The sequence below is a fragment of the Neltuma alba genome, unplaced genomic scaffold (assembly GCF_004799145.2).
Source record: "Neltuma alba isolate B1F8T4 unplaced genomic scaffold, ASM479914v2 tig00005425_pilon, whole genome shotgun sequence".
NCBI classification, from domain to species: domain Eukaryota; kingdom Viridiplantae; phylum Streptophyta; class Magnoliopsida; order Fabales; family Fabaceae; genus Neltuma; species Neltuma alba.
Window position 1 is genome coordinate 250,013 of NW_021634107.1, and position 15,768 is coordinate 265,780.

General features: G+C 35.1%; 3 protein-coding genes across 3 annotated transcripts; all 3 read left to right on the forward strand.

The window, feature by feature from the left end:
* The first annotated feature begins 1,626 nt into the window (after positions 1-1,626).
* LOC114747726 (ATP-dependent DNA helicase DDX11-like) lies at positions 1,627-6,665 on the forward strand. The gene is made up of 9 exons (XM_028936076.1): positions 1,627-1,899; positions 2,119-2,748; positions 2,857-2,945; positions 3,490-3,843; positions 4,135-4,437; positions 4,555-4,797; positions 4,903-5,124; positions 5,289-5,862; positions 6,315-6,665. The coding sequence occupies exons 1-9, from the start codon at positions 1,758-1,760 to the stop codon at positions 6,533-6,535; spliced, it is 2,778 nt and encodes a 925-aa protein (XP_028791909.1). The 5' UTR covers positions 1,627-1,757; the 3' UTR covers positions 6,536-6,665.
* Positions 6,666-7,512: 847 nt separating this feature from the next.
* On the forward strand, positions 7,513-10,530 carry LOC114747729 (uncharacterized). The gene is made up of 2 exons (XM_028936079.1): positions 7,513-8,177; positions 10,210-10,530. The coding sequence occupies exons 1-2, from the start codon at positions 7,797-7,799 to the stop codon at positions 10,219-10,221; spliced, it is 393 nt and encodes a 130-aa protein (XP_028791912.1). The 5' UTR covers positions 7,513-7,796; the 3' UTR covers positions 10,222-10,530.
* Positions 10,531-12,685: 2,155 nt separating this feature from the next.
* Positions 12,686-13,701, forward strand: LOC114747728 (uncharacterized). Its single transcript, XM_028936078.1, has one exon. It carries the CDS (start codon positions 12,834-12,836, stop codon positions 13,479-13,481), a length of 648 nt encoding a protein of 215 aa, XP_028791911.1. The 5' UTR covers positions 12,686-12,833; the 3' UTR covers positions 13,482-13,701.
* The last annotated feature ends 2,067 nt before the right edge of the window (positions 13,702-15,768 follow it).

Here is a 15,768-nt window from a genome sequence, read left to right on the forward strand (position 1 = left end):
TTGAGAGTGGAGCCTTGACAGTCCTCGACCGCCCGGAGGCAAAGTAATATAATCAGATGGAGTGAGGTTCACCCGCTATGATACACCGCATTTTCTTTATGGGCTGGGCTTTTTCTATTTCAACGTGGCAAGTTCCTTTTTTTAAAGTTTATTGAATTCTTAAACATGCTGTCTAAAAACAAATTCTTAGACAATGAATAAAATATATATTTTTATTAATAATTAGATAAAAATATATTAATAAATATAAAATGAATCTTCCAAAAAAAAATTTTCTATTTTTTAAAATTTTATTTATTCTACAACTGTTTAAACTATAATATTTATTTAAGACTGTCCTTAATTAATACTACTTCCGGTCTTTAATACAAGAGCTTGTCTAATTTTTATTTTGATCATAAATATAAGAACCCAATTCACTTTATCTTTCATATTTATCCACTTTTTTTTATAAAATAGTCATTGTAGTAATTATAGTTTTAACTAATGCATTTAATTAGCAATGGTATTTTAGAAAAAATAACACATATTTCTTATAAATAACTAATTTAGCAAATTTTTTTAATCTACTCAAATTAGTCAGCTAGCTTTTGTATTAAAAACTGGATATAGTATTACTCCTTCGGTCCTTATTATAAGACCCAATTTGACTTTTTATTTGGTCCTAATTATAAGACCCCAATCCATTTTGTCTCTTATATTTATGCATTTTTTTCCAAGATAATCCTTCTAATAATGATAATTTTAGCCAATATATTTAATTAGCAAGGATATTTTAGGAATGACAACACTTATTTATTATAAATAACCAACTTAACTTCCTTCCTTAATCTCCTCAAATAAGTCAATTGGGTTTTATAATTAGGACCGGAGGAGTATATTATACTACCTTTGCTCCTTATTGTAAGAGCTAATTTGACCTAGTTACTACAAATAACCAATTTAACTAAATTTTTTAATTTCTCTAAATTAGTTAATTAGACCTTATATTAAGAACGAAGTTAGTAATATTTTTCAAATAGATTTGATAGTTGGGGATTATATATGTGCGTGTGTATTCGTCAGGAATAAAAATGTATAGCATGTTCTCCAAAGGCCAAACTACTTTTATCACTGATAGTTCATAAATAATGTAATATATTGATATATTTGATATTAAAAAAAGATTTTGTACTATTTCAATTTATTTTTTGTTTGCGAATTTTGACCTCTTTTGGCTAAGTTTATCTTAAAAATATATTAAATGCTATTATTATTATAATAATATAGTGATAAATATGTATATAATAGGAAAGTTAAATGTTAAGCTGTAAACTATAAAAGATGTCTTAAATTTATTCAAGGTTCACTTAAATTTTTTCCGAACTCACTGCAAAGTTATAATATTTAGAACTCAGAATTATCATATTCATTTTCATTTCAGTACAAATTGAAATTCAGTAGAAATTTAATTTTATATAATTATATTGAAGACTAGGCTTTGAGAAGTTCAAAAAAAAGAAAAAAGAAAAAAAAAGTAAAGCATCGCATTCCCGAATTGAGATTACTAATCCGTGCAGCCAAACAGGGCCTGTCTCTGGATCCTTTCCCGCGCTGAGCCTGGCGGGAAGTCTCGTTCGCTCCGCCTTTGATGCGGCCACAAACGGAGTAAAAAACATGGCGGCAATATAACCATAAAAGAGCTCACAGCATAGTTATAGTTCCTTGCGAGCAGATTCTCGTAGCTTCATTCCAAGCAAACGTGAAATTGAAAAAAAATGGATGCCAGCGATGGAAGTAAATGTGACTCAAAATTCCCCGCCTTTCCCTTTAAACCCTACTCCATCCAGATTGACTTCATGAACGCCCTCTATAAGTCTCTCGAACAAGGTGGCGTTTCCATGCTGGAAAGTCCCACTGGTAAATCTCCCTATCATAATTTCATTTGGAATATTTCGGGTGAAGATAATTTCGTTATTGTCATTTCATTTGGATTGCTGAAAATTACGGTTATATTGTTAATACTTATGCTTTTACCTGTGCTGTTAGATTCGGTCAATCAAACCCATTTCGTTTTTTAGTCGTTGTGTAAGATAAATTCGTTATACTAGTTTAATTTGAGTAATTTTAATGGAATAGGTACTGGGAAGACTATGAGTGTTATTTGTAGTGCTTTGCAATGGGTGCTTGATCGGAGGCAACAGCAGAAATCAGAGGCAGGGCGTGATTGTGGTAAAAATCAGGAAAATCTGGGCGGGGGTTCAGATGATGAACCTGATTGGATGAGAGACTTTGTTGTGGACAAAGAAAAGCAAGTCCAATCTGAAAGAATAAGCAAGAAAAAGTATGGATCCAGATTAGACAAGCCTGATAAGAAGAATAACCGGGAAATTTGTAAAGATTTTCAGGTTATTGGTGAAGGTTCTCCTCCTGGAAAGGGTTGTGATAATTCGAATGAGAAAATTGATAAAGTGGACGTGGATGTTATCGATGGGGAATTCTTACTTGAGGAATATGAAAGTGAAAATGAAGAAGCTCTGGATAATGTAACGTCGAAGAGGCAGGCTTCTAAAAGTGGGTTTACTTCGTCCAGTGAAGAGGGTGAATCTGAGGAGGAGGAGGAGGAGGAAAAAAAGTTAAAGGTTTTCTTCTGTAGTCGAACTCATTCACAGCTATCACAGTTCATAAAGGAATTAAGGAAAACAGTCTTTGCTAATGAGATGGACGTTGTTTGTTTGGGCTCCAGGAAAAATCTTTGCATTAACGAAGGTCAGACATTTTCCCCTTAAGCAAGCAGGTTTATTTTCTTTTTCTAAGGCCGCGTTGGCTAATCAAAATTTCTAGATTTTTAGTAATTATCTTGCTGCTTGTTTCCAGAAGTACTAAAACTTGGAAACTCTACACGCATGAATGAGCGGTGCTTGGAACTCCAGAAGAAAAAGAAAAATGAACCAGCAAAAATTAAGGTGCGTGAGTTCAAGTTATTATGGCTATCCTTTGGAAAATGATATATACAACTTTTGAGTTGAGAAAGGTTATCGTGTTTGTTTAATTCTAATTGTTTCTCTATCTTATAGAATAATACCACATGCCTTTTGAAAGAATCATCTAAAGATGCCATGCAAAATTGTAGAATATTATGTGCTTGTGGATGCATGATTTTTACATTTTGCAGGAAAATAAATCCTAATTCGGAAGTTTGTTGGAGCAATGGAGGATACGATTTGGTGAACGTAGAATAATCTAAGCTTCAATTTATTTAACACGTCTATCTGCTCTGCCAAAATACCAAGAAAAAAGTGTCTATTTGGATAATTGAATACTAATCCACTATTCCACTGTTATTCAATGCTTGTATGCTAAATGTTTCTAACTTTGCAGCAAACTATCCTGCTTACTAGCAAGTTGGAACAAGCACTTTTGCAATTATATAAATAATAGTGATTATATAGACTACTTTGTCTCCCTGGACTTTGGCTTCCCACGAATAATAATGACTCTGATTTTCAGAACTTTAGAGCATGTACAAGAGTACGGAGAACAAAGGCATTGTCTGGCTGCCCAATGCTAAGAAAGCATAGATTACAAAGAGAATTCATGAATGAGGTATCTCAGAGAGGGGCCTTGGATATTGAAGATCTTGCTAACTTGGGAAGAAATTTGGGAACTTGTCCTTATTATGGTTCTAGAAGCATGGTTTTGAGAGCTGATCTTGTGGTTCTACCATATCAGTCTCTTCTGTCAAAATCATCTCGTGAAGCACTTGGTTTAAATTTGAAATCCAATGTTGTCATTATAGATGAAGCTCATAATTTAGCTGATTCACTCATTAGCATGTATGACTCCAGAATTACTTTAGCACAGGTGTGTTAGCCATTACTCTACCTTGATTGAAGTATTGCAAACATCTATCTTTCAAGAGCTAGTTTAATCTTGATATTTGAATTTGCATATGCCATTTTGAGATGCTTTAAATTGGTGCGGACGCCATCAAACAATGAGATATCAATGTCTTGGAGACAGTCAATATGCATTTAGTGTAAATTTATTGGTACACCTCATTCATATTAATTTGTTCTTCGTTAAACATCTACACTTTTAATATGCAGTGTCGATGTCTCTGTTGACTATAAGATGATTCTTCTTTTTCTTCAGCTGGAAAATGTACATTCCCATTTGGAGAGATACTTTGACAGATTCCGTAATCTTCTGGGACCTGGTAACCGGAGATATATTCAAACTATAATGGTCCTCACTCGAGCTTTCCTCCGAGTGCTAATCAATGAGAAGGATTCAAACCTCATAAATTCTTGCCAAGATATAGAAAAGGCTTTTCAGGATAGTAGGGCCTCTGAATTTACCATGTCCGTCAATGATTTTATCTTTGAACTAAATGTAGACAATGTCAACTTGATTAACTTGGTGAAGTATATCAAGGAAAGCAAAATCATGCACAAGGTGAGTCTTGCTGCTGTATATATACATTAATGCACTGTCTTCTAATTAAATTCCTCATGGTGCTTCTTGATTTCCTGGTTTTGTCATTTTGATGTCCAAATGTAATTTATTTTCCAGGTTTCTAGTTACGGAGAAAAGGTAGCCAACTTGGAGAAGATTTCAGTTACCACTAAAATTGGAGAACGTTATGAAGATGGAAGCACTCAGTCTGCATTCCAGGCATTAGCTGACGTATTGCTATCACTGACAAACAATGACAATGATGGAAGGATAATCATTTCCAGGTCTAGAACAACGAGCCCTGGGAAACAAGGATATATTAAATATGTTATGCTCAGTGGAGAGAAGATATTTTCTGAGGTTTGCCTGATGCTGTTGTCTTAATTTCTGAGAAATCCGAGCTTAGGTTTCCTGTCTCAATAGATAATATCATGAAAAGATAATTAACTCTTAATCTTTCCCTAGATTGTGGACCAAGCACACGCTGTTCTTTTAGTAGGGGGAACTCTACAACCTACTGAAGAAACACGAGAGCGACTCTTTCCGTGGTTGCCACCAAACCAGTTGCATTTCTTTTCATGCGGTCATATTGTACCCCCACAGAGTATTATGCCAATTGCAGTCTCCCGTGGCCCTTCTGGCCGCTCCTTTGATTTTAGCTACAGCTCAAGGAGCTCACCTGATACTGTGAGTAAAAGTCAGTCCTGATCTGCCGATGTTTTGGTTTGAAGTGCGAGTTCTTCTAATGGTTGTGATTATAGCGATTGGCTGATGAATAGTGTTCTATGTGAATTGCTATTCTCTATTTTACTTCCTGAAGTATTGATTATGATGTATTGTGTGCTTTACAGATGCGGGAGCTTGGTCTTCTCCTCTGTAATTTGGTGACCATAGTTCCTGAAGGAATTGTTGTTTTCTTCTCATCTTTTGATTACGAAGCGAAAGTCTATGAAGCCTGGGAATCTTCTGGCATCCTGGATAGAATTACGAAGAGGAAGCGTATATTTAGAGAGCCTAGAAACAATACAGATATTGAATCTGTTCTTAAAGATTACAAAGAAACAGTTTACCCATCTTCGAGTATAGATCCGAGTGGAAACCCAGCATCGCAAAGCGGTGCAGTCCTCCTGGCCGTTGTTGGTGGAAAGATATCTGAAGGGATTAACTTAAGTGATGGGATGGGGCGGTGCATAGTCATGGTTGGACTGCCGTATCCTAGTCCATCTGACATTGAGTTGCTAGAGAGGATAAAGCACGTCGAAGGTTTTCGAAATTCAAACCCCATTGAAACTTCTACGTTTTCCGCCAGTTATAATGTTTATAGTGGAGATATACAAGGCGGTTTCGGTATCTTAAGAAGTTGCAGTCACAGAGGAAAGGAATATTATGAGAATCTCTGCATGAAAGCTGTAAATCAATCAATAGGTGCGTATACGTTCATATCTTTTAAGACTTTCTTCAAGCTCACAAGGGTGTGTTAGGAGTCACATTGGGGTGGAGCCAAAACCACATTTCGGTGAAAGCAACCTGTAGGTTGATTCCATCGAAAGTTCAAAACCATGTCCTAGCTTCTAAAGGTGTACATTGGGTGTTTGGTAATCTGCTTTACAAGATAAAATTTTTCGCACATATTTACTTGGTAGGTGTTTAGATGAGCTTATTGTAAGTTATCTTGCAATATATAAAATAGATATATGAGATCAGATTTGTCTTGTAAAATGTAAAAAAAAAATTATTTAATAGACTCTTTTGTTTCGCAAACACTAAGGTGCAAAATCACTTATAAGCTAAATCAAATAGCTTAATATATCTGACCTGCAGGATGGTGCAACTATGAAATTTTCCAGTCACTGACATCTGTGTGTTTATTGTTTTAGGGAGAGCAATCCGTCACATTAATGACTACGCAGCAATTTTGCTGGTTGATGCGAGGTACGCATCTGATCCCTCAAAGAGGAGTTTTTCTTATGCAGTCAACAAGCTCCCACAGTGGATAAAGGATCGATTGGTTTCGTCTACCAGTAACTACGGTGAAGTCCATAGGTTGCTGCATCAGTTTTTTAAATTGAACACAAGGGTTTGTCAAAAGGATGTGTAAATACATGCAGGGCTTACCAAGCCGAAGAGACAGAATTCAGTATTTGTACTCACACAAGCAGATCCTAAGGAAAATTAAATTTGATCCAATATAGTGTGTAATTATTTAAAATAATCAATATTATTTGTTATATCATACCACAAATATCATGATTTTTTTTTTTTTTGACCAGCATACCACAAATATCATGATGGTTGAAGAAGAGCATTCAGCTATCATTTTTACTCATTTTATAAGGTGATGATACTTAGTGTCTCTAGTGGCATGTTTGGAAATATATCCGTTGTAATCAAAAGGGAAAACTTTGTTTTTTGTAGAACCAAACTATTCAAATACATTCTTAGACAAACCAACTAAAGTTTGAATTTTCATTGAATTGGAAATAACATCTTATTTTTAAAATATTATTATTAAATTATAAGCTCACAGAGAAAATAAAAGACGTAATAATGTATGATCGAAGTTGAAGAATATATATAAAAAAAATTTGATTAAAGTGTCTCAGAAAAATAACGAAAAAAAATACTTATTAAAGCTTTTTTAAAAATAAATAAGTCATGCTTTGTAATAGTTTTGACATGTTAAAATCATCTACTCTTCCGGTTCTTAATATAGGACCCAATTCTTGTATTGGTTTTGGTTCTAAATATAAGACACATTTATCATATTTATCAATTTTCTCTAAATTACCTCTATGATACTCTCTCAACTGTAATCAAGTAGAAGAAGAAGAGGGGTATTAAAAAGATGATTATGGTGTTTTAGGAAAAATGTGTCACTTTTCTTATAATTAACTAACTTACCCAACTTCCTTAATCTAATCAAATTAGTTAAATGGGTCTTATATTAAGGTCCGGAAGAGTATTTATTATTTTAAAATTTAACTGGTATTTTTTTTAATCATTTTCTCAAGTACTGTTTATTCCATTTTCGTGGATAAATATGCATGAGGCGAATAAATTATCTTCGACGAATCCGTCAGCTATTCGTAAACCTATCATTTTGTTATCTCATGTTTGACCATGATCAGGTAAACAATCATCGGACGAGCATTTGGAAGCTATCAGTGAAGGATGTTCAGAAATGCGATTATGGTCTGCGAATGCTGTGAAAGTCCAGAATTAGGGCAAGTTGGCAAAAGAAACTGTGACGGAGGAATCAATTACGCAAATATTCCCCAATCCCCACCATATCTGTCTATCCATACAAACCAAAAGCCTTCTTCTTTGGTCTGATCTCAGAATCGCATCGTCTTGTTCTGATGGAGAACACGACATGGACGCCGAGACTCCACGCCCTAACTCATATACTCACGAGCCCCACCACCTCACCGACCCTCCACTCCCAGTTCTTCATTTCCCGCCAAATTCCATGTTACCTGAATTGGGATTACCCTCCAATTCTTTGTCCTAAACCCTCGATTCTTACCAAATGGAGTCTCTCTCTCTTCTTCCGAAGGCTTTTCGGATTGGGGCCTCCGAAGACCTCGTGGAGGTGTAAGTGCCCGTTTCAGCAGCCTCCGCCATTGACGCTGGCCAAAGGATTGGAGGAAGCGCAGTGGGGAGAACAAGAGAGGAGGGAATATGTGAGGAGAAGGCTTGCCAGGAAGCGCCTCGTCAGAAATGTTAACCCTGTGGTTCCGGTTCTGCTACCTAATCTCTTCCTGCTATTGCTTCTTCTTTGGGATCCATTTCGTTCTGCAGATTAATTACCACTTCCTTTCTGATACTAGATTGAATGCTCCGAACAAAGTGAAATATAAGTTATATTCGGCAATAGCGATATATAATCTTTATTCCTAACTGAGTAGTTCATATGCTGATTATTGGTGCTTGAGGCTAGAAAGCCTAGAATTCAAATTTTGTAACTTTTGCTGGAACATCAATTGTAAAACTAAAAGCCTACATTTATGTTTATTTATTCAGTGGGGCAAGCACTGAAATTATAAGCAGAATCAAATTCCAACATTCATCCGACTACATTGCAGCACTATTAACAAAGCCTACATTTATGTTACTTTGCAGCTTTGCATTCTCTCTCTCTGTTTTTTTTTTTTTAATGTTACTTAAGCTTCAAGCATTATTGGTTCAATTGGCTAGTTCTTCAAGGGGATTTTCTTTTGGGTTAAGGTGCAATTTTAACAACAAAGTTTACCCTAAGGAGCACTGGGCATCATAAAGTTTATTTGGGTGCAAAAATATACATAAAGTTGTCAAAAAAGAGTATCTGGCACCATACCGTTAACGTTCTTCAGTTTACCGTTAAAGGGGCCCAGAAAGTCAGTTTTAAGGTGCATTTTTAACAATAAAGTTTGCATCAAGGGGCATTAGGCACCATGAAATTTACTTGGGTGTAAAAATATAAATGAACTTTGTAAAAGGAAAAAAATAACAAAATTCTTCAACTTCCATAAACATCCATTAATTTTATTCTTTTCGGTCTCACCAAATGTTATATTTTCTCTCTATAAATTTTTACTTCCAAGCCGATCCATCTTTCTCTCATCATAGTCAACACACACACTCTCTGTCATGTCGTTTTCTGAGCCTCTAAGCCTTTTATATGTATTTAAGCAAAACACATCTTTCCCTTCTAGGATATGAGGTTCATTACTTGCACCCAAGTACTACCTCCAGTCTTCAATATAGGATACAATGGACTAATTTGAGGAGATTAAAATAAATAAATAAATTACTTTAAATATCATATTATTTATTTATTTGACGCAATAGCATATAGTACATGATTTTTCTAAAATAGTTATATGCATCATTAAATTATATATTAGTTTACAAGCCAAGAAAATTAATTTGGAGAAAAAACAATAAATATAATATTTTAAAGTAATTTATTTATTTATTTTTAATCTCCTCAAATTAGTCCATTGCATCCTATATTAAGGACTGGATATAGTACTTGGATGCAAGCAATAAACCTCATATCCTAGAAGGGAAAGATGTGTTTTGCTTAAATACATATAAAAGGCTTGGAGGCTAAGAAAATGATATGACAAAGAGAGTATGCGTGTTGACTATGATGAGAGAAAGATGGATCGACTTGGAAGTGAAAATTGATGGAGAGAAAATATAGCATTTGGTGAGACCCAAAAGAATAAAATTAATGGACGTTTATAGAAGTTGAAAAATTTTGTTATTTTTTTTCTTTTACAAAGTTCATGTATATTTTTGCACCCAAGCAAATTTCATGGTGCCTAATGCCCCTTGATGCAAACTTTGTTGTTAAAAATGCACCTTAAAACTGACTTTCTGAGCCCCTCTAACGGTAAACTAACGGACGTTAACGGCATGGTGCCAGATGCTCTCTTTTGGCAACTTCTTGTATATTTTTGCACCCAAATAAATTTTATGGTGCCTAGTGTCCCTTAAGGTAAACTTTGTTGTTAAAATTGTACCTTAACCCTTTTCTTTTTATTGACTAAAGTGTGAAACTATGCCTCACTTAAGGATAAGAGTCCATTTTGCTTCATCTAACTACTGTTAGTTATGTTACATTACTCTATCTGGACTCAAATATAAGTTTTTTTTTAATTATATTTAGTTATAGCTAAATATTGTGTTACGAAATTCAGATCAATTTTTAATTTAACATGCATACAATCATAATTTTTTAAACTGCGTGTTAATACATAATTAATTCCCCCAGTATTAATACAGGGAAACTTCTAGAGTTGATGATACCGTGAAGCATTTATAACATTCATGCTTTTGATACTAGTTCCTGTTACTGATACCCAAGTTGAAGTTGGGGAGACTAGTTATGGTGCAAGTTGCTTGTTGAGAAAACAAGGCAGGTAAAGAAAAGAACTTTTATTGAGCTGACACACCAAGACTTTCTGGCGATGTTTATTCTTGTTCATCGTATAAGGGCCCACGTGGCAGATGCATCTCTTCTTCTATATGCAGGTTGGCTTATTTTGATGATATTTGATCATCACATCTGGCTTGGAGTAGCAGCTTTTATGATTTGTGGATTACGGATGCATGGTGAAGCCATTGGCTTCCTGTTCTTTGATGTGAGAAGTACAAGTATTCAGGAAAAATTGCAATAAGATCTTAAAGAAGAAACATATTCACAAAAAAAGTCTTATAAAAACTAAGCAGCCTGTCATTAAAACTTTTTAGTAATTACTCTTCTAGTATTAAAATACAAAACCTATTTTGTAGTGTAATTTATTTTATAAAATGATCTTATATTTCAGAACGGATGGAGTATCCTCCTTTCCTGGATTCTCACAGTAATTCTCTTAAGTATTTATTGCCACCCTCCTAGATGCAGATTAATTGAGCTAAATGTCCCTTTTTTTTTTGGGAATTACAAAAAAAATTGTTGTTCATGGGTAAGGCAGAATTACTAAATACACCGTAGCAGCTAATCTTGGCATCCAAGTTTAAATATATTGCCTTATACGGAAATTTCAATGTTAATTGGAATGTTAACCCAGTTTGTTGTACAGGTGCTCATAACTATTGACTTGTACACTATACAAATATCTTCTGGACGCTGACTGGTGTAAACAAATTGACAAACATACAAAACGTGCAGTTGAAAATAAGACACACTCATCAAATTCTATTATTATTTATATACAAGTCACTAACTTCTTAACACTAAGATGGTGAGAGTTGGGGAAGCTAGTGATTATGAGTTTTTCTCTGTTTTCTCTAATAATTCGTTTGGCTTCCTTCTCTAATCATTTTCTTCGAGTTTGATCATCAGCTACAAGTTTAATGTAAACTTATGACTTCGTTTCATAATTAATAGCACAAAATATGATGACAATATTTTGAACTTTTGAGTTGAGGGTCCTTGTGCTGCAGATATAAACTATTTGATAAAAAAAGAGAATTCAGAGAGGAGAAATAAGAGAGATTGCTTTTATTTACTTCGAATTAGATGTATGCAGAATGATTTGAACAAAAAAAAAAAAGATGTATGCGCAATGTTTTGTACTATCATTAAATATTAATTAATAGTTTAATGAATTCAATGTATTTATACTAACATTGTCACATAGTATACGTACATTTTTCAGAATCAAAGTATGTTAATGAGGGGGGGGGGACAATATTGATGCATGTTTGATTCATGAATGTCATAATTAGGGTATTTTGAATTTCAAGGGTTAGGAAGTCTTGAGGGTGGGAACTGCAGTGTGTGTATTGATATTGATTAAAAATAATGCTAGGAATTAATAGTTTTTTACATTCTCTTTCATTTGTCTAGTTTAAGGAAAAACAAAGAAAGAAAGAAAAACCCAACAACTATGAGCTACACTTTTGCACTAAGTTTTTTTTTTTTTTTGCCTGATTTTGCACTAAGTTATTAGTCGCTTTAACTTAATAATTTCGGACACAGGTGGTTGAAGGACTTTAAAAACAGGCAAGTGAACGATAGCGACAACACACTACAAAATGCAGGAAATGAAATGCCCCTCAACTTGCTATATCCAATACTTGTCATTCCCACAACATTACCACAATAAGGGGACCATCCTCCTCTTTCTTAGAAATAAATGAGGCTTTCTTCACAAGTGAATGTAATTACTGCATTAACTCATTGTGGCATTAATGGAGTATCTCCTATTAATCCTTCCATGCGACCCATATAGAAAGTATGCCTTCAAGCAGTATCTGAATGTAATTGCTAACGAGTACAGATCATTAATAAATTGGTATAGTTGTATAAGATATAGAAGATGATAATGGAGTTTTCGATTTATGGGTCCCAAGGATTCAAATTTGGCAAAAGAGAAGGAAAAACGCCGGGTCTTATTACAAGTTACAAACCACCTTTAGCTTTTCATTTTAATCAATGCCTCCGCACTTTCAACCACAATTAGTCAAAACATGACAGTATGTGATAATTACATACCAAAGTCCTCAAATTTGTGATCTTTAACTTTAACTATCTTTAATCCAAAGAGGAACAACCTCAGATTAAGGTATGGGACCCCAAAGTACTTTTGGCTGAGATATGGTAATTATCATATGATCATATGGCCACCCCGGAAAGACAGAGAGTTTGAAAGAGACAGAGAGCATGGGATGCCGTGAGCAAAAAGATAGAGTTGAAAACTAGACAGGAAAAAAAAGTTATGACCCCTTTTTTATAGTACATGTTTTCTTATTTAACTTTATTGTTTTTGTCTTTGGTAACTTTAAGACAAAATTTGAGAATACACGACCTATAGCAGATTTAGGCTGTGTCAGCTCTCGAAGGAAGAGCCACCTGGAGAAAGCTTTTGCCTGTTCAGTGTTCACAGTAGAACGAACCACAAATGCTGCTCAGAGAAACCATTGACAAGACCAAGGTTTTATTTCACAAAACCTTCAGAAATGTCAAGTCTTTCTTGTGTGGAGGGTACCAAAGATCACCCAGATCCCTTTCCTTCAACCCTTTCACTTGCAGCAGCTGCTATGGAAGAACCTACAGAAGAGACCAATTCTACAATGAGTTCTATGATCATTTGCAGTCAGATCTAAGCATAATCAAGAGGGTTGATAGTGATGCCTTGCCTGGGTCCAAAGAGCCACCAGAAGATGGAGATGCTTCTTGTACTGGAAACTACATGAGTTTTGCCAAGCAAAGTGAACGAAAGAGCAAACATGAAGGACAAGTGAAACGAAAGACCAAAGGGAGCTATCGAGTTGGGAAGAAGGAAGATTTAAGTCATCATCAACACAAGAATGGAGGAGCTCAAGTTTTGGCACAGAAGATGAAGGAATTGGAGATGATAGATGCAGCTGATGTTGAGCAAGTTCTAGACATAGAAGAGGCACTTCACTATTATTCTCGTCTCAAAAGTCCTGTTTATTTAGACATTGTGGATAAGTTTTTCGTGGACATGCACTCAGAGTTCTCTGCTTCACAGCCCTCTGTCAGTAGGAAACCCTCAAAAGGAAGGCATCGCTCAATCAGGTTGTAGATTTGGTTTACCAAATTGCAAAAAATGTTCAGGTGTATATGGAATCTGTTTGATCTGTTTCACTATTTTGTGCTTCTTAATCTTCTCTTCCGAGTGTGCTGTGTGGTTGACCGGTTTCCTTTCAGTTCTGGCCATATAGAGATTTTTTTCCTTCTTTATCTTGTATCAATTGACTGCATGCTTGATCTTGTTCATCCAAGTACAACAAAATATTCAAATAGGCGTATGTCCCTATCTCGGTGGTCATTCTTTTTGGCCATATTCATTATCTTTAATTTCTCCCTTGTATGATTGAATTTTAATAGTCTTGCATTTCTTAGTAAACATTAACCTAATCCGAATCTTAAATACTGATACCGTGTGGCCTGTGAGACGATTTGCTGAGTTCTGCTAGTTTATTGAAGCATCAGAAAATGAGCGTTAAAAATTTTTAACATTGACATTACTCCAGAAACCTCAATTTTTCAAAGATGGAATTTGAATTCCATACATACAACACAAAAGAAGGAAAAAAATAGGGTGGATGGAGGAGGAAGAGGCATTTAGATGCTTCATATTTAGTGAGTGAATGAATCGTATATCTGATAATTGCAGAGTAGGTAGAAATAGAAGAAGTAACTCTCGTACATGCATTTTCTACTCTTAAATAGTACATAACCAGGAGGAAGAGAAGCTTCCCTTCTTGACAAAGTCATAGAGCTTTTGACCAATTGAACTGAATCTGACCCATAGGCTGTGTCAATGATATAATAGGATTTGGACTGTGTAATTCTGATGTATAGATCATTCCACTGCCATTAACTGCCAATCAGCATATAGACCATTCCTCTTGTTTGCAGTAGGTTATGGTGGTATAATGTACCAAAATCAGACCCATAGTGCTCGAAGTCCATAACTATTCCTGGAATCCTGGCTCTAAGTTCAAGAAGTTGAGCCTTTGTGGAGAGTAGGTTTTAGTGCTTTTGATGCTGAAGAGGGTGAGACATTTGTGTCATGACATTTGATCTTAACAGTTTGAGAAGTTCAATTTCTAGAGAAGGGTCTGGATCTTTTAGTTACAGCAAAATTATAGAGGAGGTTTTTGAAAATTTTGCTGTGGATTACCCCAATGTGTTGTGGACACCTGGATCAAAAGAAAGGACAGACATAAAGTCATCATTGATGCAGGAAAATAGAGAATTTGCAGAAGAACCATATATTTACATAGGCAGAAACTGAAGTAAATATCCCATCTGTATCCTGTGTCAGAAATAACCATATATTTGCATGGTAAGTGTCGTGTTTCAAATAATTGAATTTGACAGTGACAATCTCAGAGAAGAAAAAAATTGATTATTACACTCCACTTTTGTTATTACATATATACTTCACAAACTTTTCTTTTTCAATATTTCTTTAGAATTGACATTGTCATAAAATTTGAGAAGCTGACTTTACATAAGTAAAATGAAAAGCCGGTATTGTTATACCACAGAGATTCTTAACTAACCTTGAAGAGAATCAAAAGGAAAAAGGACTGGTAGCTAACCTCAGAGAGTAGCTGTCCTCTTTCACTAACTCATGGCAGAGTGAAAAAAGCTCATATGCTGCAGTGTAACTGTATCTTCTTCCAGTAAAAAGCAAGCAGAATGGTACGCCAACCTGAAATACACAGTTCTTAATATTACCATAACTGCACAGAAAGATATAAACAAAAAGTAAAACAAACAATATTACCAAAACTACACAATCTCTTGCAGCCAAGTATGTAAGCAAAATAAACGAAGAGAGGACATGCTTCGTCAAGGTCAGACTTGATGACTTTAAAGTATCATCTAGAGGGAGTGAATAGGTGATTTTAAAAATAACAACAATGAAAATAACTAAACCTTAAAGTATCAGCTAGATGAAAATGAAGTATATCAGTAAAGGGAAAGAACAGATAAGAGATAGAGGGATGGTTATAATGTATACAAGTGAAGAAACGTCGTCTTCGTGATTCACAGATAATGACAATGGGAGATTCAGAAACGAACCGAAGGTGGGTGGAAAAGAGAGGAGCTTGTGTGGGTTGTTGTCGAAGTCGATGTGACGAAGAAGGCATTATTGAAGCACCACGAAGCTCATCTTTGGCAAAAGGATTAAGTCGGCATCTTTTCTCGTGTGTGTTTAGTTTTTTTTTTTTTTTGGATTCCGGGCTCATTGGTTCTTGGGCAAAGATTTACTGGAACAGAGTTCGACTCTGAATGAGGGAGCCTGTAAAGCCGCAAAGGAGGTGAAGGAGCGACGACGAAGTGACGAATAATAA